This window comes from Saimiri boliviensis, chromosome X (genome assembly GCF_048565385.1).
Source record: "Saimiri boliviensis isolate mSaiBol1 chromosome X, mSaiBol1.pri, whole genome shotgun sequence".
Classification (NCBI taxonomy): Eukaryota; Metazoa; Chordata; class Mammalia; order Primates; family Cebidae; genus Saimiri; species Saimiri boliviensis.
The window spans coordinates 100,792,370-100,808,155 of NC_133470.1; the positions used below are offsets into that span (position 1 = coordinate 100,792,370).

Consider the following 15,786-nt stretch of genomic DNA (forward strand, 5'->3'; position numbering starts at 1 on the left):
CTTCCCCTACCAAAATGTACACATGAAGCCACATGGAGAAAAGTGGATTTGACTCTGATGGCAGATATTCAGGCACCTAAGGGCCAACGTACTTTTTTATATTATGTGAGATGATAGGGGGGACAATGGAGGCCTAGGAGCTTTATACCAGTGACTGGCACCAGTGCTGCAGTCTGTGTGGTAGTCAGCATTAAATTTTGCTTAGAAGATAAATGTGATACCTTTAATGAGGTAGACATGGTAGGTTGGAGCCATGATGGGATGAGTGGTAAGCTGATGGGGATTTGAAAGAGAAAGAAATGAAACTGTATTGTGTTATACTATGCTAGAACATTTTTCCGACCTCATCTTATTTCAACTTCGCTTCAATTTTAGGATGCATGTATGATCATTATTACCATGAGGTCGCACATCTAGCAAGTGACAGAGCTGGGATTTGAACCCAACTCTGCTCTCGCTACAGCCCACTGCATCATACATACTCACAGGGGTTCTGGGGAACTTTATTTTTGGTATTGAAATGCAGGCATTTATCTTTCTCACTGGAAGGGGCTGGTTATCTTTATTTATGTATGTATTCATTTATTTATTGCTCCAAGCAGTAATATATCCTCTCAATACAAGATTCAAAAGATACAAAGAGGTATAGGGTGAAAAGTAAATGTCTCTTCCTCCTTTGCTCCTACACACCCAGTTACCCTTCTTAAAGGCATCCACTGATACCAGTTGCTTGTGTATCCTTCCAGAATGTTCTCTCTTTACTTATTTCTACCCAAGGACAAATGTGAGCAGCACACTTGACTGGGAAGCCACAGAAGGGAAAGCTGGTGACATTCATCTTCATTGTTCACTCTGTTGTCTTTGGGTGTCCCTTCTTGCCTCAATCTCCCCACTGTTCTGCTTACCCCGATCTAGCCTTTTCTTCCTAGAGAGAACCACCAGCTTTGAACAGTTTTATTCCTCAGGACCCTGCTTGCTGTTCCCTGAGGGGCTGTCTTGGCTGAGAAATTCACCCTTACTAAGGAATTTATGGGTGTCTGTGGATTGATGGCCCACCCTTTTCACAAAACATGTTAACATTTTAATAAGAGCTTCAATCAAAAGTATGACTTGAATAATGGGGATCTCAGGTGCTTTGTCATAACAGGCCAACAGGGCAGAATATTTTGGCTCTTCCTATTTACTTCCTCTGTGGGTATCAGGCCAACTGGGTATCCTGAAACTTTGACCACCTGAAATTATTTGGCTCCCATGGCAGGGCAGTAAGGATCCTGGTCTTGACTTTTTTTTAAAGGAGGTGTACTCTTAAAGTTTTTAAAACAAAATTTCCAATGCTGTAAACATTTCTCTTCTAACTATAGCCTGAAATCTTATCCAAAAAAGAAACAACTATAATGGCAAATAGGAGAATTCTTCTGACTTTAATATTTACCAAATGTTATCTTATTCTTCCCCTTATAAAATAATATTTAAAATACAAGGTTGGAGCAGATTCTTTCACAAATTCAACATTTTCCCCAGTCAGGGGTTGTGAGGAGGCAACTATCTCTACTGGGATTTATTGAAAAATTCTGTTTGTGAATGGAATTCATTTTGGGATTTTTGTTTTGCTCTTTATTTTTAATTTTTTAAATTTCCATAGGTTTTTGGGGGAACAGGTAGTATCTGGTTACACGAGTACACTCTTTAGTGGTGATTTGTGAGATTTTGGCGCACCCATCACCCGAGCAAGTATATACTTGCAATTCATTTTTATTTCCACAGGTGTTATTTTTTTTGATATAATTAGGCACAACTTCACAACTCAAGGAGAGGAACAGTAGGTGTCTTTGTCAAAGTCATCTGCAGTAAAGAAAAAAAGAACATTTTCAGCTGTGGCATCAGGGATTTTGCACATAGTAGAGGCAGAAGAAAATTTTATTAAATGAAGGAAAAAATAAAGAAATTAGAAGAGAAGAAAAGGATGCGGTGCCTTCTTTGGACCATTTTATATAAAACTGGTGTGAATTAATTCATCCTGACAGAAGTGCCTATCTTATTCCTACATTGTTAATAGCAGGCAGCATTATTGACCTTAACCTTAACCTAGAAGAAGATATTTATGCACAAACCTTGGAGGCCTTCAGGAGGAGATGACGTAAAATGCAAACACACACACCTATATCCCTTATGGATTTGATATTCTTGCACTGAAAGTTTGGCTATTTCCCAAGTTTGAGAATGCCTGGTGGTACACAGGACATGATATTTCACTCTCTGCTAATAGAATTGTGTTTCTGGCTGCCACCAATACAATGGTAGCACTCAGATTTCAGTTTTAGAGCCTGTGGCAGGTCTACCTGCCCCACTGGCTCAGTTAGTCTCAACTGATGATCACTTTAATGCTGGTTTTCTAGGTCTATTGATTGGTAAGACAACATCAATATCCTGGACATGGTATTTGCTAGTGATCCTCTGAAGCAAAATATGTACATATTGGGTTGTATATTTGCTACTTAAACATTAGTCCCCAGGAACATCAAGAAATCCAATATTAACTAACTCTCTTGAAAAATGTTATTTCCCAACCAGCCCCAATTATTATCTACTAAGGCGTTTCCACAACCCATGCCTTGTCTATGCCGTGTCATCCCAGTGCCTTTATGTGAGCATGAAGACATATCCACAGGTTAGTTGGCTAGAGTCTGATAAATAAGTTTTTTTTCATGCGTACCACTAACTGTCCCATACAAAGATGGGAGACTGAGACTCTATACACTAGTCAACTCCAGCCTAAACTGGAAAATAATGTTGCCTCTTACACGATCCTGAAGCTGGCAGGCACTTTACAAATTATCCACTCCAGTTCCCTCATATTAAAGGCAGAAAAAATGTAGCTCCAAGCAGGGAAGTGATGTGCTCAAGGTCACAGAGTGACTGGCAGAGCTGGAACCTGAACCAAAGCCTTTCAACTCCAAGTTTAATCGGTTTTTTAAAATCCACCATGCTGCTTCCAGATTGCCTTCAGCCCTTGGATGTTGAATTGGTTTTTGGAGCCAACATAAAGAAAAATACTAGTGGATGAGGCAGTCCTATCTCCAGCACTGGAAAGGTGGGAGAATGACTACAGCCAGGCCACCACAGTGTGTGTGAACTAGAGTATACTTTGGTCTTAAAGAAAGGCAACCGAAGACCACTGCACCATCATCTAACTAGAAGCACACATGCAGAAAGAATCATCATAATATCAACCTGAAGTTCTTCAGTTCTTGCTCACTTTGCCTTTCTCTTTACTTTAAACCTGTAGGCCAATTTTTTTCCTACACTTTCTCTTTTTACATAATTAGGCACAACACCTCATCCCCAACTGAACATCTATCTCTGCTTAGAAATATGGCTTCCTATGGAAGAAGCTCAGCACCTAAGAATGATGTGTATCTCTGAGAGTTTCCTTGGTAGGTGTACTAGCCCTGAGAGCCAGAAGACCTGAGCTCTGGCTCCAGTTGTACTGGATGGCTGAGGGCTGAGTGGCTGGCCCCAGTTCTACTGGCTGGTTAGGATGGGCTCAGTGACTGTCAGTAAGGCATTTTCCTCTTCCCCAATTGAGGTTCCTCAACTATAAAATGAAAGGATTGGACTAGACAACGTCTAAGGTTCCTTCTGGTTTCAACAGTCTGTGACAATTGTTTTTAATTACTCATGAATTTTCTAACCTCCCATCTCTTCTTTCCTCTATTAGTCTAACAACATATTTATACTTAGTAAATTTACTGGGCACAAAAACAGCTATACATGCTTCTGTACACATTTCTATGCTTCTACATACACCTTCTCAGTCAAGAATGAGTCGAGGCATATATGTGCACATATGCATCTAGTTTTGAAGAGGAAGTATCATCCAAGACCTGGTACGTGGTCTCACATTAGTTCAATATCTCTGGAATATGAATGTAGACAACACAGCCTTTGTCTTACCATTTGGAAAGCTTATTTCTGAAGGTGTGCCTTGCAGGGAGCCTAAAGATTTGAAAGTGGAGCTAGTTGCAGTTGACTTGAGGGATGGTATCAACAGTTTGTGCTCAAAGGTTTTCTTTAGTCCCTCCTGTTTATAGCCAATATTTATCCGACCTCGACTGCTCCCATCTGAAATGATACCAAGAAAAGTTAAAAGTATAAAACTCATCAAATTCTATACTTAAAGTAGTGAATTTTATGATGTATGATTTACACATCAATAACGTGGTTTAAAAAATATAAAGCTCGATGGGTACCTCAAGGAGTCAGCTTTTCTATGAAGTTGTAAGAAGTAGGTTTATACTGTAATGTGTGGTACAGGAAGAGACAATTCACATGCCAAGGATGCCTGCTTTTCCCAGAGCACAAGGACCAGAAGATTACTGATATGGCCAGCATAAAGTGGGGAATGGGGAAATCTCAGTGCTACTTATAGAATCTTAGAGTTCAAGTGCTGCCTTCCCTAAAGAAAATGGATTCGGCTTTGTATTGAGACTGAGAGAAGCTGCCTGAATTGGATGGAAGATCCTTTTGATACATAGAACGTCAGTTTGCCTACACTGGAAACACTCTCAAGGGAAGCGTCAGTGTTAAGAGGCAACATCTGAGTTCAATACATCCCCCAGTTTGTGGGCCATCAGTACACCTGTGCAGCCCATTGGTCATGCATCTCAGGAATGCTTATAAGTTCCCTCCAACTCCACCACCACTCCTTGCTTCCTACATCCACTCAACCCACTGTTGGCTACCAGCCAGAAGCCCCTGAGACCCAGTGACTGGTACACAGTAGGCACTCAGTCAATGTTCTTTTAATTGAATTGAGACTGATGTGGCAGTGAGGGTAAGCAATCTGGGCCAAAACAAAAGCATCCCTCGTTTAAAATATGGCCCAAGTCACATCCTCCACTTAACTTCATTCATCTCAGTTCAAAAGCACAAATCATTTTCATGACATGGAAACAGCCCGTGTTTTGATGCTGATGCTGTATGAACTTAAGTTAGGAGATAAATTAATCTGATCAGTTTTGTAAAACATGTAAAATTCAAAAGCTCATCCAAACTGACATCTTACCAGAAGAGTCATCCAATCGCAACCACCCACAACAGAGGTGTGTCTGCCACTGCTCCCGCACACTCTCCTTCATCACACAGTGAAACACAAAAATGAGGAATCCTAAGCCAGGAGAAGAAGGTCAGTCTTTTTCAGTTTCTTTCACCTGCTGTCAGCAATGCCCTGACTCAGGCTCACTCCTATCACAAGAAATACTGCTTTCAAGGAACCTCAGGGCCATTACTGGCTTTCTGATCTTGTCTTTGTAGCCTCCCTCCCACAGGTAAAAAGGTCTGTATCAAGACTTCATGCCAATCACTGCTTTGCCCCTGGGCTGCCGTTCATCCTAGAGCATGAGAGTTAAGGTAGCCCATCTCTGAGATTGCTGTCAATGATCCCAACATCCTAGCATTGACATCCTTGTGTAGTTTCCTTCCAGATTGTACCAACAGAATATGGCAGAAGGGATGGCATGTCACTTCCAAGATTAGATTATAAAACACATATTTCTCTCTCTCTCTCTCTCTCTCTCTCTCTCTCTCTCTCTCTCGCTTGCTCTCGCTCCCATCACTCTGAAGGAAGCCAAGTATTTTGTCCTGAGAACATTTTGGCATCCCTATGGAGAGGCCCACATGATAAGGAACTGAGGCTTCCAGTCCACAACCGTGTGAGTGAGCCTTCCTGGAAGCACATTCCCCAGCCCAGTCAAGTTTTTGGTTGACTGCAGCTCCAGATGACGACTTGACCACAACTTCATGACAGTCCCTGAGTCAGAAACACCCAGCTAAGCTGCTCCTGAATTCCTGATTTCCAGACACTGTGTGAGATAATAAATGTTTGTTGTTTTGGGCTGGTAAAATTGGGGGGTAATATGTTACATAGCAAGAAATAATTATTACACATGCTTTTTGGCATAATGACACCATGTGGAAACCACAGATTTGGCCCTCAACTTCTAATGCCAGCCCTGATTTTTTCCTGCAAGTGGGAAGGAGGGGGCTGAAAGTATTTGAGTATTTGCCAGCAATGCTGGCCATTTCTCATTGCCACTCTCTAAAATCTCTCCTTGGAAGATAAAGGTATAATTTAATATTATCTTGGCTGGGTGTGTTGGCTCATGTCTGTAATCCCAGCACTTTGGGAGACCAACGCAGGTGGATCACTTGAAGCCAGAAGTTCAAGACCAACTTGGTCAACATGGAAAAACCCCATGTCTATTAAAAATACAAAAATTAGCTGGGTGTGGTGGCACATGCCTGTAATCCCATCTACTTGGGAGGCTGAGGTACGAGAATCACTTGAACCCGGGAGGCGGTGGTTGCAGTGAGCCAGAATTGAGCCACTACACCCCAGCTGGAGCAATAGAGCAAGACGGTTTAAAAAAAAAATTATCTTAATTGCAAATCCCCTGGAGGACCAATTAGATTTCCTGCAGTTGGGGGTAGAATTGGCAGAAATAACTCCTGTCAACAGCCTGACTTTTATTTACGGTCCATTATAAAAAGTCTTTATCCACAAAGCCTTTCCAGATGCTTCAAACTGAAACTCATTTTTCCCACTTCTGAACTCTTATAACATTTTGTTTCTTGTATTATGTGCTATACTTAGCAGTGTAATTGTTTATCTGTTTCCCATTTCTCCACCTAGCTGTTGAGTCTTTGAGGGCCGAGATATGTTTTCTTTTCATATTTATGTCATTTTGGCCTTGGTCTTTAGTACATTAAGTGCTGCAGCTCCATAAATATTTGTTGATTCGAACTTCAAGGCACTTGATACACAAACTCTCACATCCATCTACAATATAGTGATAACTTCTTGAGCCTCAAAATATTTATTTTGACCCAAGTGCAGTTTGAAAACCTTTATTCTCTATACAGGTTTAGATTGCCTCTACATTGGTTGGTAGGCCTGAAGGTAAACGATTAGTGTCAGAGAGGTCTTAACCCATTGCAAACTGAGCACCAGTCAATTGTAAATGTCCCCAAAGCAAATTTTAGCTAGAGCACTACTGGAAGTAAAGAATCTTAATTGAGGCGAGTGACAGTCTCCTGCCATTCTGTCCTGGTTTGACCATATCTCCCACCAACACCAGGTTAAGTTTGGGAGGCTTTGTTTTAAGAGGAAGATGGCAAACAGAAGTATTCAAGAATACAGTGAAGAAAGATAGTGATGAACTTGAAGAGAAGCTGAAAGAGCTGGGATGTTGTATCTAGATTTAAAAACAATCAAAAAAAAAAAAAAAAAAAACCTTGGAGTAGAAAACATGGGATGACAAGAGATGGTAACTTAGCCACAGATGTGAATTAGGCTTGTATCTGTATGTTTGTCAGGTTAGAACCAGGAGCAGTGGAAGAAAGTTCCAGAGCAACCACCTACTAACAAATCACAGCCAGTGTTTATTTAGCAATGAGTATATGACAGGCATTGCACTATTAGTCCCGTTTTTATCGTTGAGAGAACTCAGAGTCCAAGAAGCCTAGTAAACTTGACCCAGGTCACAGAGCTAACACTGAGCTGCCAGAACCAGGCCTGAATGCAGGCAGTGTGACTATAGAGCCCAGGGGATAAACTGCTATACTTTGTACTAGCCTCAGCTAAGGAAAACTGGTACCACATCAGAGCTAATAAGAAGTTAAACGCTTTGCTTTACGGAATGGTGAGTTGTCAGTCCCTGGAAAGTTTCAGACAGAGGCAAGTGACTTCCTGTCTCTCAATGTGAAGTTTGATTGGAAAGATCTTGGCTCCCTAGCCCAGCCCTGAGACTCTGATTCCAGGTGGGAGGCAGCAATCTGGAGGCTAAACGGAATGGCAGGGCTCACTAGCTCTCCCAAGGGCTTTATCTCCATGTGTAACCAAACAACTGCGGTGACAAATTCAGCAGCGTTCACTGTTCTTCTGAGCAGCAGCCACCTGGAAGGTGGTGCAGCACCCCAAGGAGAGCAAACCACAGTCTCAGAGCAGGCAAAACTCCTCCAGTTTCAGCATGTACAAGGGGTGACAGTGACATCAAGCACCTATTACTGCTCTGATTTCTTGCATGGTGTTTAGTTAGTTTTCAGACTTAAAGGTTATTCTGTGAATTCCAATGAGCTGCCTGCCAGCTCTCCCCCTCTGCCTGACAGCCTTCCCTTTCCTTTCCAATAACAGATTGATCTGCTTACTCACCAGAAAAACACAGGCCTGAGGGAAGATGTCAGGTTTTTGTCACCTGCATTTTTATTTGTGCATTCCTCCTTCACAAATAGCTCATCATGAGCATAATTTTTCCCACTTGACCACTGGCCACCCCCATCTCCTTCAGCCAGCATTGCAAGCTTGCCATTTGTCTTTTAAATGGCTACTTTGTTCACTGTTCCACTGCTCCTTTTGGAGGTTATTTGGGTTGCGCTTTGCGTGCGTGTGTGTGTGTGTGTATGTGTGTGTGCGTGTGTGTGTGTGTGTGTGTGAGAGAGAGAGAGAGAGAGAGAGAGAGAGAAACTCTGGGCTTTGAAAACACCTTTGCTACAAGATGGCACATTCTATCTTGTAGGCATTTTATGCAGGATTGGCAAGACTTGGTGCTTGATGGACGTAAGGCATATCTGACAGAGACAGCTTGGCTCTGTTGATGCTGGATCTACGGGACTTTGATTTTAGTTTTCAAGAAATACCCAGTTAGAACACATATACACTGTTGGTGGGAATGCAAATTAGTTCTGCCACTGTGGAAAGTAGTTTGAAGATTTCTCAAAGAAATTAAAGCAGAGCTACTATTTGACCCAGCAATCCCATTATTGGGTATATATCCAAAAGAAAATAGATCACTCTACCAAAAAGACACATGCACCCTTATGTTCATTGCAAAGATATTCACAACATCAAAGACATGGAATCAAACTAGGTGCCCATTAATGGTGGATTGGATAAAGAAAGTGTCTACATAGCCACCATGGAATACTACATAGCTCTAAAAAAGAGTTAGATCATGTCATTTGCAGCAGCATGGATGCAGTTAGGAGCTATTATACTAAGCACATTAACGCAGGAACAGAAAACCAAGTACTGCATGTTCTCATTTATAAGTGAAAGCTAAATATTGGGGCACACATGGACATAACGATGGCAACAATAGACAACTGGGGATGACTAGAGGGAAAAGGATGGAGAAAATAAGGGTGGAAAAGCTATAGAGTACTATGCTCACTATCTAGATGATGGGATCATTCATACCCCAAGCCTCAGCATCACATGATATACCCAGGTAACAGACCTGCACATGTATCCCTGAATCTGAAATTAAAATTGAAAAAGAGAAACACCCTATTAAATTCTGCTTCTATCCATGCAGGCTCCCTCCTTAGATCCTACCTTCCACTGTAAGAGTAGTTTTGAAAACACTCCTGCCCTTCATTTTTAAGCTCAAAATTGCCCCGCTTTCTTAATTTTTTGCCAGCTTTCTTTAACCCATCTTTCCACAAAGTGAGTATATTTCTCCTCAGAATCAGTGAGCAAAAAAGAAGCCTGGAGTTACCACAGTGGAGGAAGTCTTCACAGGCACCTGGGTTCTAATCCATTTCCATGGACATTCTACACCAAGGTTAGAGCATCAATTGAGAGTACTGCAGTGTGGGCCAGGCAGTTCTGTCCAGAGAAAAAGTGTAGAACCATCACCAGTGCCTCAGTCCTGCACTAGAATACAACCTTCAGTTCTACACTAGGATTCAAGGAAGTTCCAACAGCCTCCAAGGGAACCAAGTGAGGGTGGTATGGAGAGATTCTGAAAATTTTATTCCTACTACCAGAGGCAAGAAAAATGGCATGTGAAGGAAGAACAACACACTTTGTGACTTCCAATTAGAACATGGCTGTATAAAGTTGGCAGGATCTGGTGGGACAGAAAGTTTCCATTAATTCACCTCATTCCTCTAAAATGAGATGGTTTCTTGAGTCATAAAACATAAACGCAAAAGCCATGCCTTCTGCTACACTGCTTTCCAAACTCCCTGCATCACTTTGCAAGTGCCTGGCATATAATAACTACATGCCAATTAATTTTTCCCAAGGTCCCTTAGGGATTAACAATGACCACAATAAAGGGTTCAGAGGTTTGTAAGACACTACATTAAAACACATTTTTAAAGGCATTTTTTTTTTCATAATAGAGCTTTTACCATGCTAATGTATATGGTGCTAGTCTAAGAATGGGAGGATGTATTTGCCACATTTCTCAGAGTTATTTGGCCATAGAACCTTTTCCTTACGGGAGCATCCCATGGAACCATGGCTTCAGTATTGAAGAGACGGGTTTATTAAATGAAAAAAATAGTGGGAGAGTGCAAAGGGAGACTCTAACTCAACGAAATGCCAAGTTGACACTCAGCCTGTCCCAGTAGACAAAATGGACCAAACTTGAGGATAAAAAAATTTGGGGTAGAGTTGAAGACTCCCACAAAATCATTTTGCATGCCTCTTCCCCCCAATATTTTTAATAGGCAAAATCAGGTTAAAATGATTTTGACCTGATTTTGCCAGGTCAAATTATTCAGATTTATATGAACCAGATCCCTACCTTTTTCTTTTTTCTTTTTTTGAGACAGAGTCTTACTCTGTTTCCCAGGCCGGAGTGCAGTGGCACGATTATAGCTCACTGGAACCTCTGCCTCCTGGGGTTTGAGTGATTCTCCTGCCTCAGCCTTCCAAGTAGCTGAGACTACAGGCACACACCACCATGCCCAGCTAATTTTTATGTTTTTTAGTAGATACAGGGTTTCACCATGTTGACCAGGCTGGTCTTGAACTCCTGACCTCAAGTGATCCTCTCGCTTCAGCCTCTCAAAGTGTCATGATTACAGGCATGAGCCATCGCTCCCAGCCCCTAGCTTTTACTACTCATGCCATCTTTTGCCTTCCATTTCATCACTTCATTGATCATTTGTTCATTTCATTAGAATAAAGGAAAAATCATTAAAATATCTCTAGGGTCTTTAGTTTAGGATCATCTAATTTGACCAATTACGGTAACTTTTTGAAGGTTGTTTTATAGCAAAATCAAGGCTAGAATCTTGGCCTTTCCCACAGCCTTTGCTTTTAATCTTCATTCCTGTATAATTCTATGATAGTATAGCCTGGCTCTTTCCCAAAATATTAGGATATCAGATGCAGATACAGCCTATGGGGTCAAAATTTTAATGTTTCTGCTTTCCAGTTAATTACAATGTTTAGCTGGATTGTGTATCTCAAAATATCAACATTAGTGTGAATCTGTACATTTTCTAGCACAATGTGTTGCTACAGTGAATAGTGTAAGAAGTATTGCCAATCAGTGTTTGATACAGACATTTTCAACTAGCTATAAGTTGGGTTAGCTATCTAGGCTTCTCCCTATACCCTTGAGTAAGAGAGAGTGAGGTGTGTGTGCATTTAACGAAGACTAACATCTAGTTAATGTTTCCTGCGTATTAACTCAATGAGAGCAGGGGTCTCTTAAGCATTTTCTTCTCCTTTCACTTTATAACAGGCGAGATTATTTTCAAAGCACCAAAAGCTTTGCTGGAGGTGTAGCTGGCCATGGAAAAGGCAAAAAAGCAGCAGTTACCTTGCAAAGTGTTAAAAATCGCAAAAAGATACAAGAAAAAGATCCTCACGGGTCCCCAGGCAAAAAAGGCAAACCCCCAGGTGAGGCCAAGTAAGAACGTCAGGCTTGTTGTGCCTTTGAGGTCATGCAGGATCATCTTCCGCCGAGTCTTCTGGCTTTGGGATTTCACAGAATTCAGTTGAGCAAGAACAGTGCAGAACATGGAGAGATTCATGAGAAATATGAGGCAAAAATAAGCCACCACTGAGATGTAAAAGATAGAATCATCTTTAATCCAACAACTGTAAGAAACAAAGAAGACTATCATGAGAAAGGGAAACATAAAGTCCTATTTCTCAGAGACTGAAGATCATCGAGTCAGTTTTACTTCGCCCTAACGACGTCTAGCCTTAGATGAACTGGACAGAGTTCACCCACACCTACTGGAGGCAGAGCTGGGACAAGAACCTGAACCCCAGTTCGGGGTTCTTTCCAACTCTGACTCAGAAATCCTAGAGGATGTTTCTGCCCTACATATGCAGAAACCTCTCAGGTTAATTCCCTAGGAAACTATTCTCTTCATTAACAGCAGAAAAACGAATGATATATTTTCTCCCAAAGAGGCTCTCTGCCATGCTCCCCCCACCGCCTCTGCACACCCACCCAACCACCTTACACCTGAGCTCTTATTTGCAGGATGAATTCTACTTTACATGGTAAATATCACAGTGAAAGGACGTGAGCAGCGAGTGGCTTTTCTGAATGCTGTATCAAACAATGGTGAGATTATGAAAGTTAATGAAAATGCTACAAAAAGAGAACAGCTCTAGGTGTACTGCTTTAAAATATGATGTATTTGGATGACAAATGTAACACTGGCCACGGGATTGATTAATGACTCTATAGATTTTATTGAAGAAAAAATATGCAGTGCCTCATATGAACAGATACTCCATTTAATAACATTTGCAATTACTGGAGGCATTGTCCCTGATTTTTGAACACAGACAAGCTTGACTAATTTAGCTGTGTGTCAACTTAGCTGAGCTCTCTTTTCTAAAACCAGAAAAATCTCTTTTGGCCATGTTCTTTATATTGGTGAGGATACTTTCACATATGTGTGAGTTCTTGTGTGTGTGTTGCAAACGTGTTAAAAAACATTTAATTTTCCTAATAGAGGAGTCTGATACCTAGGGTTCCCCGAATATCACTGACATCCTTAAAGTACGCTGTAGAAAACCGCTAAAATGACATAGTGTTATATGTTTGGGTAGAGAATCACCTCCAAGATATATTGTTAAGTGAAAAGACCAAGGTGCCGAATGGTGTATATCTACCATTTGGGTAACAAAGTGTGCAAGAGAATATTCATACAAATTTGATTGTTGGTAATAAACTGGTAATACAAATTACCTGAAGGAAGGAAACTGGGTAGCCAGGGGTTGGAAATGGGGTTCACTTTTCATCCTCTACCCTGTTGTACATTTGGATTTTGTTCCATGTGCATGAATTACTTTAAAATATAATTAAAAAAAAAAAAAAAAAACTTTGGAGCTGTCTGCCTCTTACTAACCAAGTCATATCTGAAAAGTCTCTTTTGGGAAAAAGTGGAGTTGATTTTGTTCTGGTTTTGCTTTTGCTCTTGCTTTTGATGGTTCAAGAAGAATCACTAGGCCGGGGCGCGGTGGCTCAAGCCTGTAATTCCAGCACTTTGGGAGGCTGAGGCGGGTGGATCACGAGGTCAAGAGATCGAGACCATCCCAGTCAACATGGTGAAACCCCGTCTCTACTAAAAATACAAAAAATTAGCTGGCCATGGTGGCGCGTGCCTGTAATCCCAGCTACTAGGGAGGCTGAGACAGGAGAATTGCCTGAACCCAGGAGGCGGAGGTTGCGGTGAGCCGAGATCGCGTCATTGCACTCCAGCCTGGGTAACAAGAGCGAAACTCCGTCTCAAAAAAAAAAAAAAAAAAAAAAATCACCATTAGGTAGACACTGGGGACCTTTTAAGTCACAAAACAGACAAGGGGGAGAGGATGGAGGGGGAAATGAGAAGGAAGGGAAGAGAAAGAAAAGATAACAAGGAATTTTAATTAGAAAGGATCTGCTGCAAAGGGCAAAGTAATTTTGACCCCCTGGAAACTGTCATCTCAATATGAAAGACGGGTGAGTCTTGGAGCAGGACCTCCTACATTCGATTCCAGTCCAGTGGGAGAGGAAATCTATAGTGGAAGAGAACTTGACAGGCAATGATAAGAAGAATGGAACAATCCAAAGTGTAAAATGAGACTGTGAAACCTAAAGGACCACAGGGCAACTATCTATACACCTGTAAAAGAAGGTTCTGGAGACATGGGGTGAAGTGAATTGCTACTCTCTTGTGGTTGTGATTGGGAGAACTAAAGAGATGAGCTTATACATCAAATGGGAAGAACAGGAAAAAAATGAAATGAAACAAGAGAACAACAAAGCAGAGGCTGTTTATAAAGGAAAGCTGTTCAGTGTTCTTCAAGGAAGATCTTTGCTGTTGAAAGGTAAAAAATGTTTTCCAAATCATCTCAGAATTTCCTTGTAGTGGACACTAACTCTTTTCAATGACCTGATGTGTGAGTTTTGTAATCATAATAGCTGCCAGTTATACAGCATTTACCGTAGAACAGGCAACATGCCGAGCACCTTACATACATGATGTTATTTTAATTTGCACAGGACATTAAGAGGAAACATTGTTTTCCCCATTTTCCAGAGGATGTAATTGAACTAAAAGGTAAGGTAACTTGCCCAAGATCGTAGGAGACCTGGGCAACTAACCACTACATGAATGTGGCCTTGACTATGTTTAGGGCAAAAGGGCTTAGGCTAATTTCTTTCTGAAGTCAGGGTGAACTTTACCGTAGCTGCTGGGTCAGAGCCCCACCAGAGAAGCAGAGATGCTGGTACTTACAGTGGAGTTGTTGAGCTCAGAGTTCCATACAGATCTTTATTCACACTGACTATGATTGCCACCATGATCGCTGGGATTCCTACAGTGGGAGAGCAAGTCGAAGGTATTTTATCAAGTAGCAGGGAGGGATCCTAATCAATGACTGTGGGTGATGATCCATTAAGACACTGTTTAAATGAGCCACAGATGTGCGGGCATCAAAATACCATTGTTTGCAAAATGTTTGTGAATTTTTCCAAGTTAAACATTTCTAGGAGTTCTACAATCTGCTAAACTAGACAGCATGCCAATGGCTCCAATACAACGCCCACTAGTTATTAAAAATAGCTCAAGTGACAAAAAATCAACTTGGCAAAAGAAGTATCTAGTTCATTGGAATGCACATTTGCATCAGGCATTTCTTCTCAGATGATGAGCCCCTAATTTTCACTCCCTTTCCACATTGCCCCTTCGTTCCAAGTAGCTTTTTGTCTAGGTCACCTTAGGGGAAGGGCACAGGCAATCAGCTCCAGCTTTCAATGCTTTTTTGACAGGGAAGCTGTTTCCACACTCGTTACTAGTTTGACATTTTGACTAGATCGACCAGTTAACGACCACTCAATTCGGTCAGACTATAATAAAGCAATCAGTTCAGTCAAAATGGTCAAACGTGAGGAGAGTATAGACAAAGGGTTTAAAAATCCAATTTCATGTACATTTGCAAAACTGAAATAATTTCTTTATCTCTCAATTGTATTTCTCCTAGACTAAGAGCATACACCTACATACATTTTAGGGGTTTTGTTACATTTCCCAAGCTGTTCCAAAGCCCAGAATGCCAAGTATGTTGAAAAATCCTCCACTGTCCTCTTCTGTGATAAACAGGATAGTCCCTTCAAATCTGTATGCCCACCCCCTGCCCCCCAGCACAGCACCTAGAATGCTGCTGTAGATATTTTTAAAAATACCCCCTGAAGTCTGGAAGGGAGGGACAGAGGAAGGTTTCATATTTAGGATAGAAGTTGTGTGGCAGTCTTTAAGCTGTGTTTACATATTGAAATTGTTTTTAAATGATCCCTACTGTTTGTTATTTTTAAAATATGGAAAAATCTACTGTCTTGGACAGGTATTCATTAGGGTGGTGCAAAAGTAATTGCGTTTTTTGTCATTAAAAGTAATAAACCTTTCCAACAGGTTGCTTTGGCATTCATAAGGCAGCGCTTCAAACATAAACAGATGCTAATATCTATTTTCCTTACAGTTGAT

General features: G+C 41.2%; 1 protein-coding gene across 1 annotated transcript in view; it reads right to left on the bottom strand.

Moving 5' to 3' along the window:
- Positions 1–496: 496 nt before the first annotated feature.
- Positions 497–15,786, bottom strand: part of ADGRG4 (adhesion G protein-coupled receptor G4) — a 164,238-nt gene continuing 148,948 nt past the window's right edge. Inside the window, exons 21-25 of the mRNA XM_074391684.1 lie at positions 14,542–14,620; positions 11,619–11,899; positions 5,066–5,167; positions 3,955–4,122; positions 497–1,842 (exon numbers count right to left, since the gene is read on the bottom strand). Of these exons, the coding sequence (XP_074247785.1) occupies positions 1,805–1,842; positions 3,955–4,122; positions 5,066–5,167; positions 11,619–11,899; positions 14,542–14,620 (668 nt within the window). The 3' untranslated portion in view covers positions 497–1,804. The remainder of the gene's footprint in view (positions 1,843–3,954; positions 4,123–5,065; positions 5,168–11,618; positions 11,900–14,541; positions 14,621–15,786) is intronic.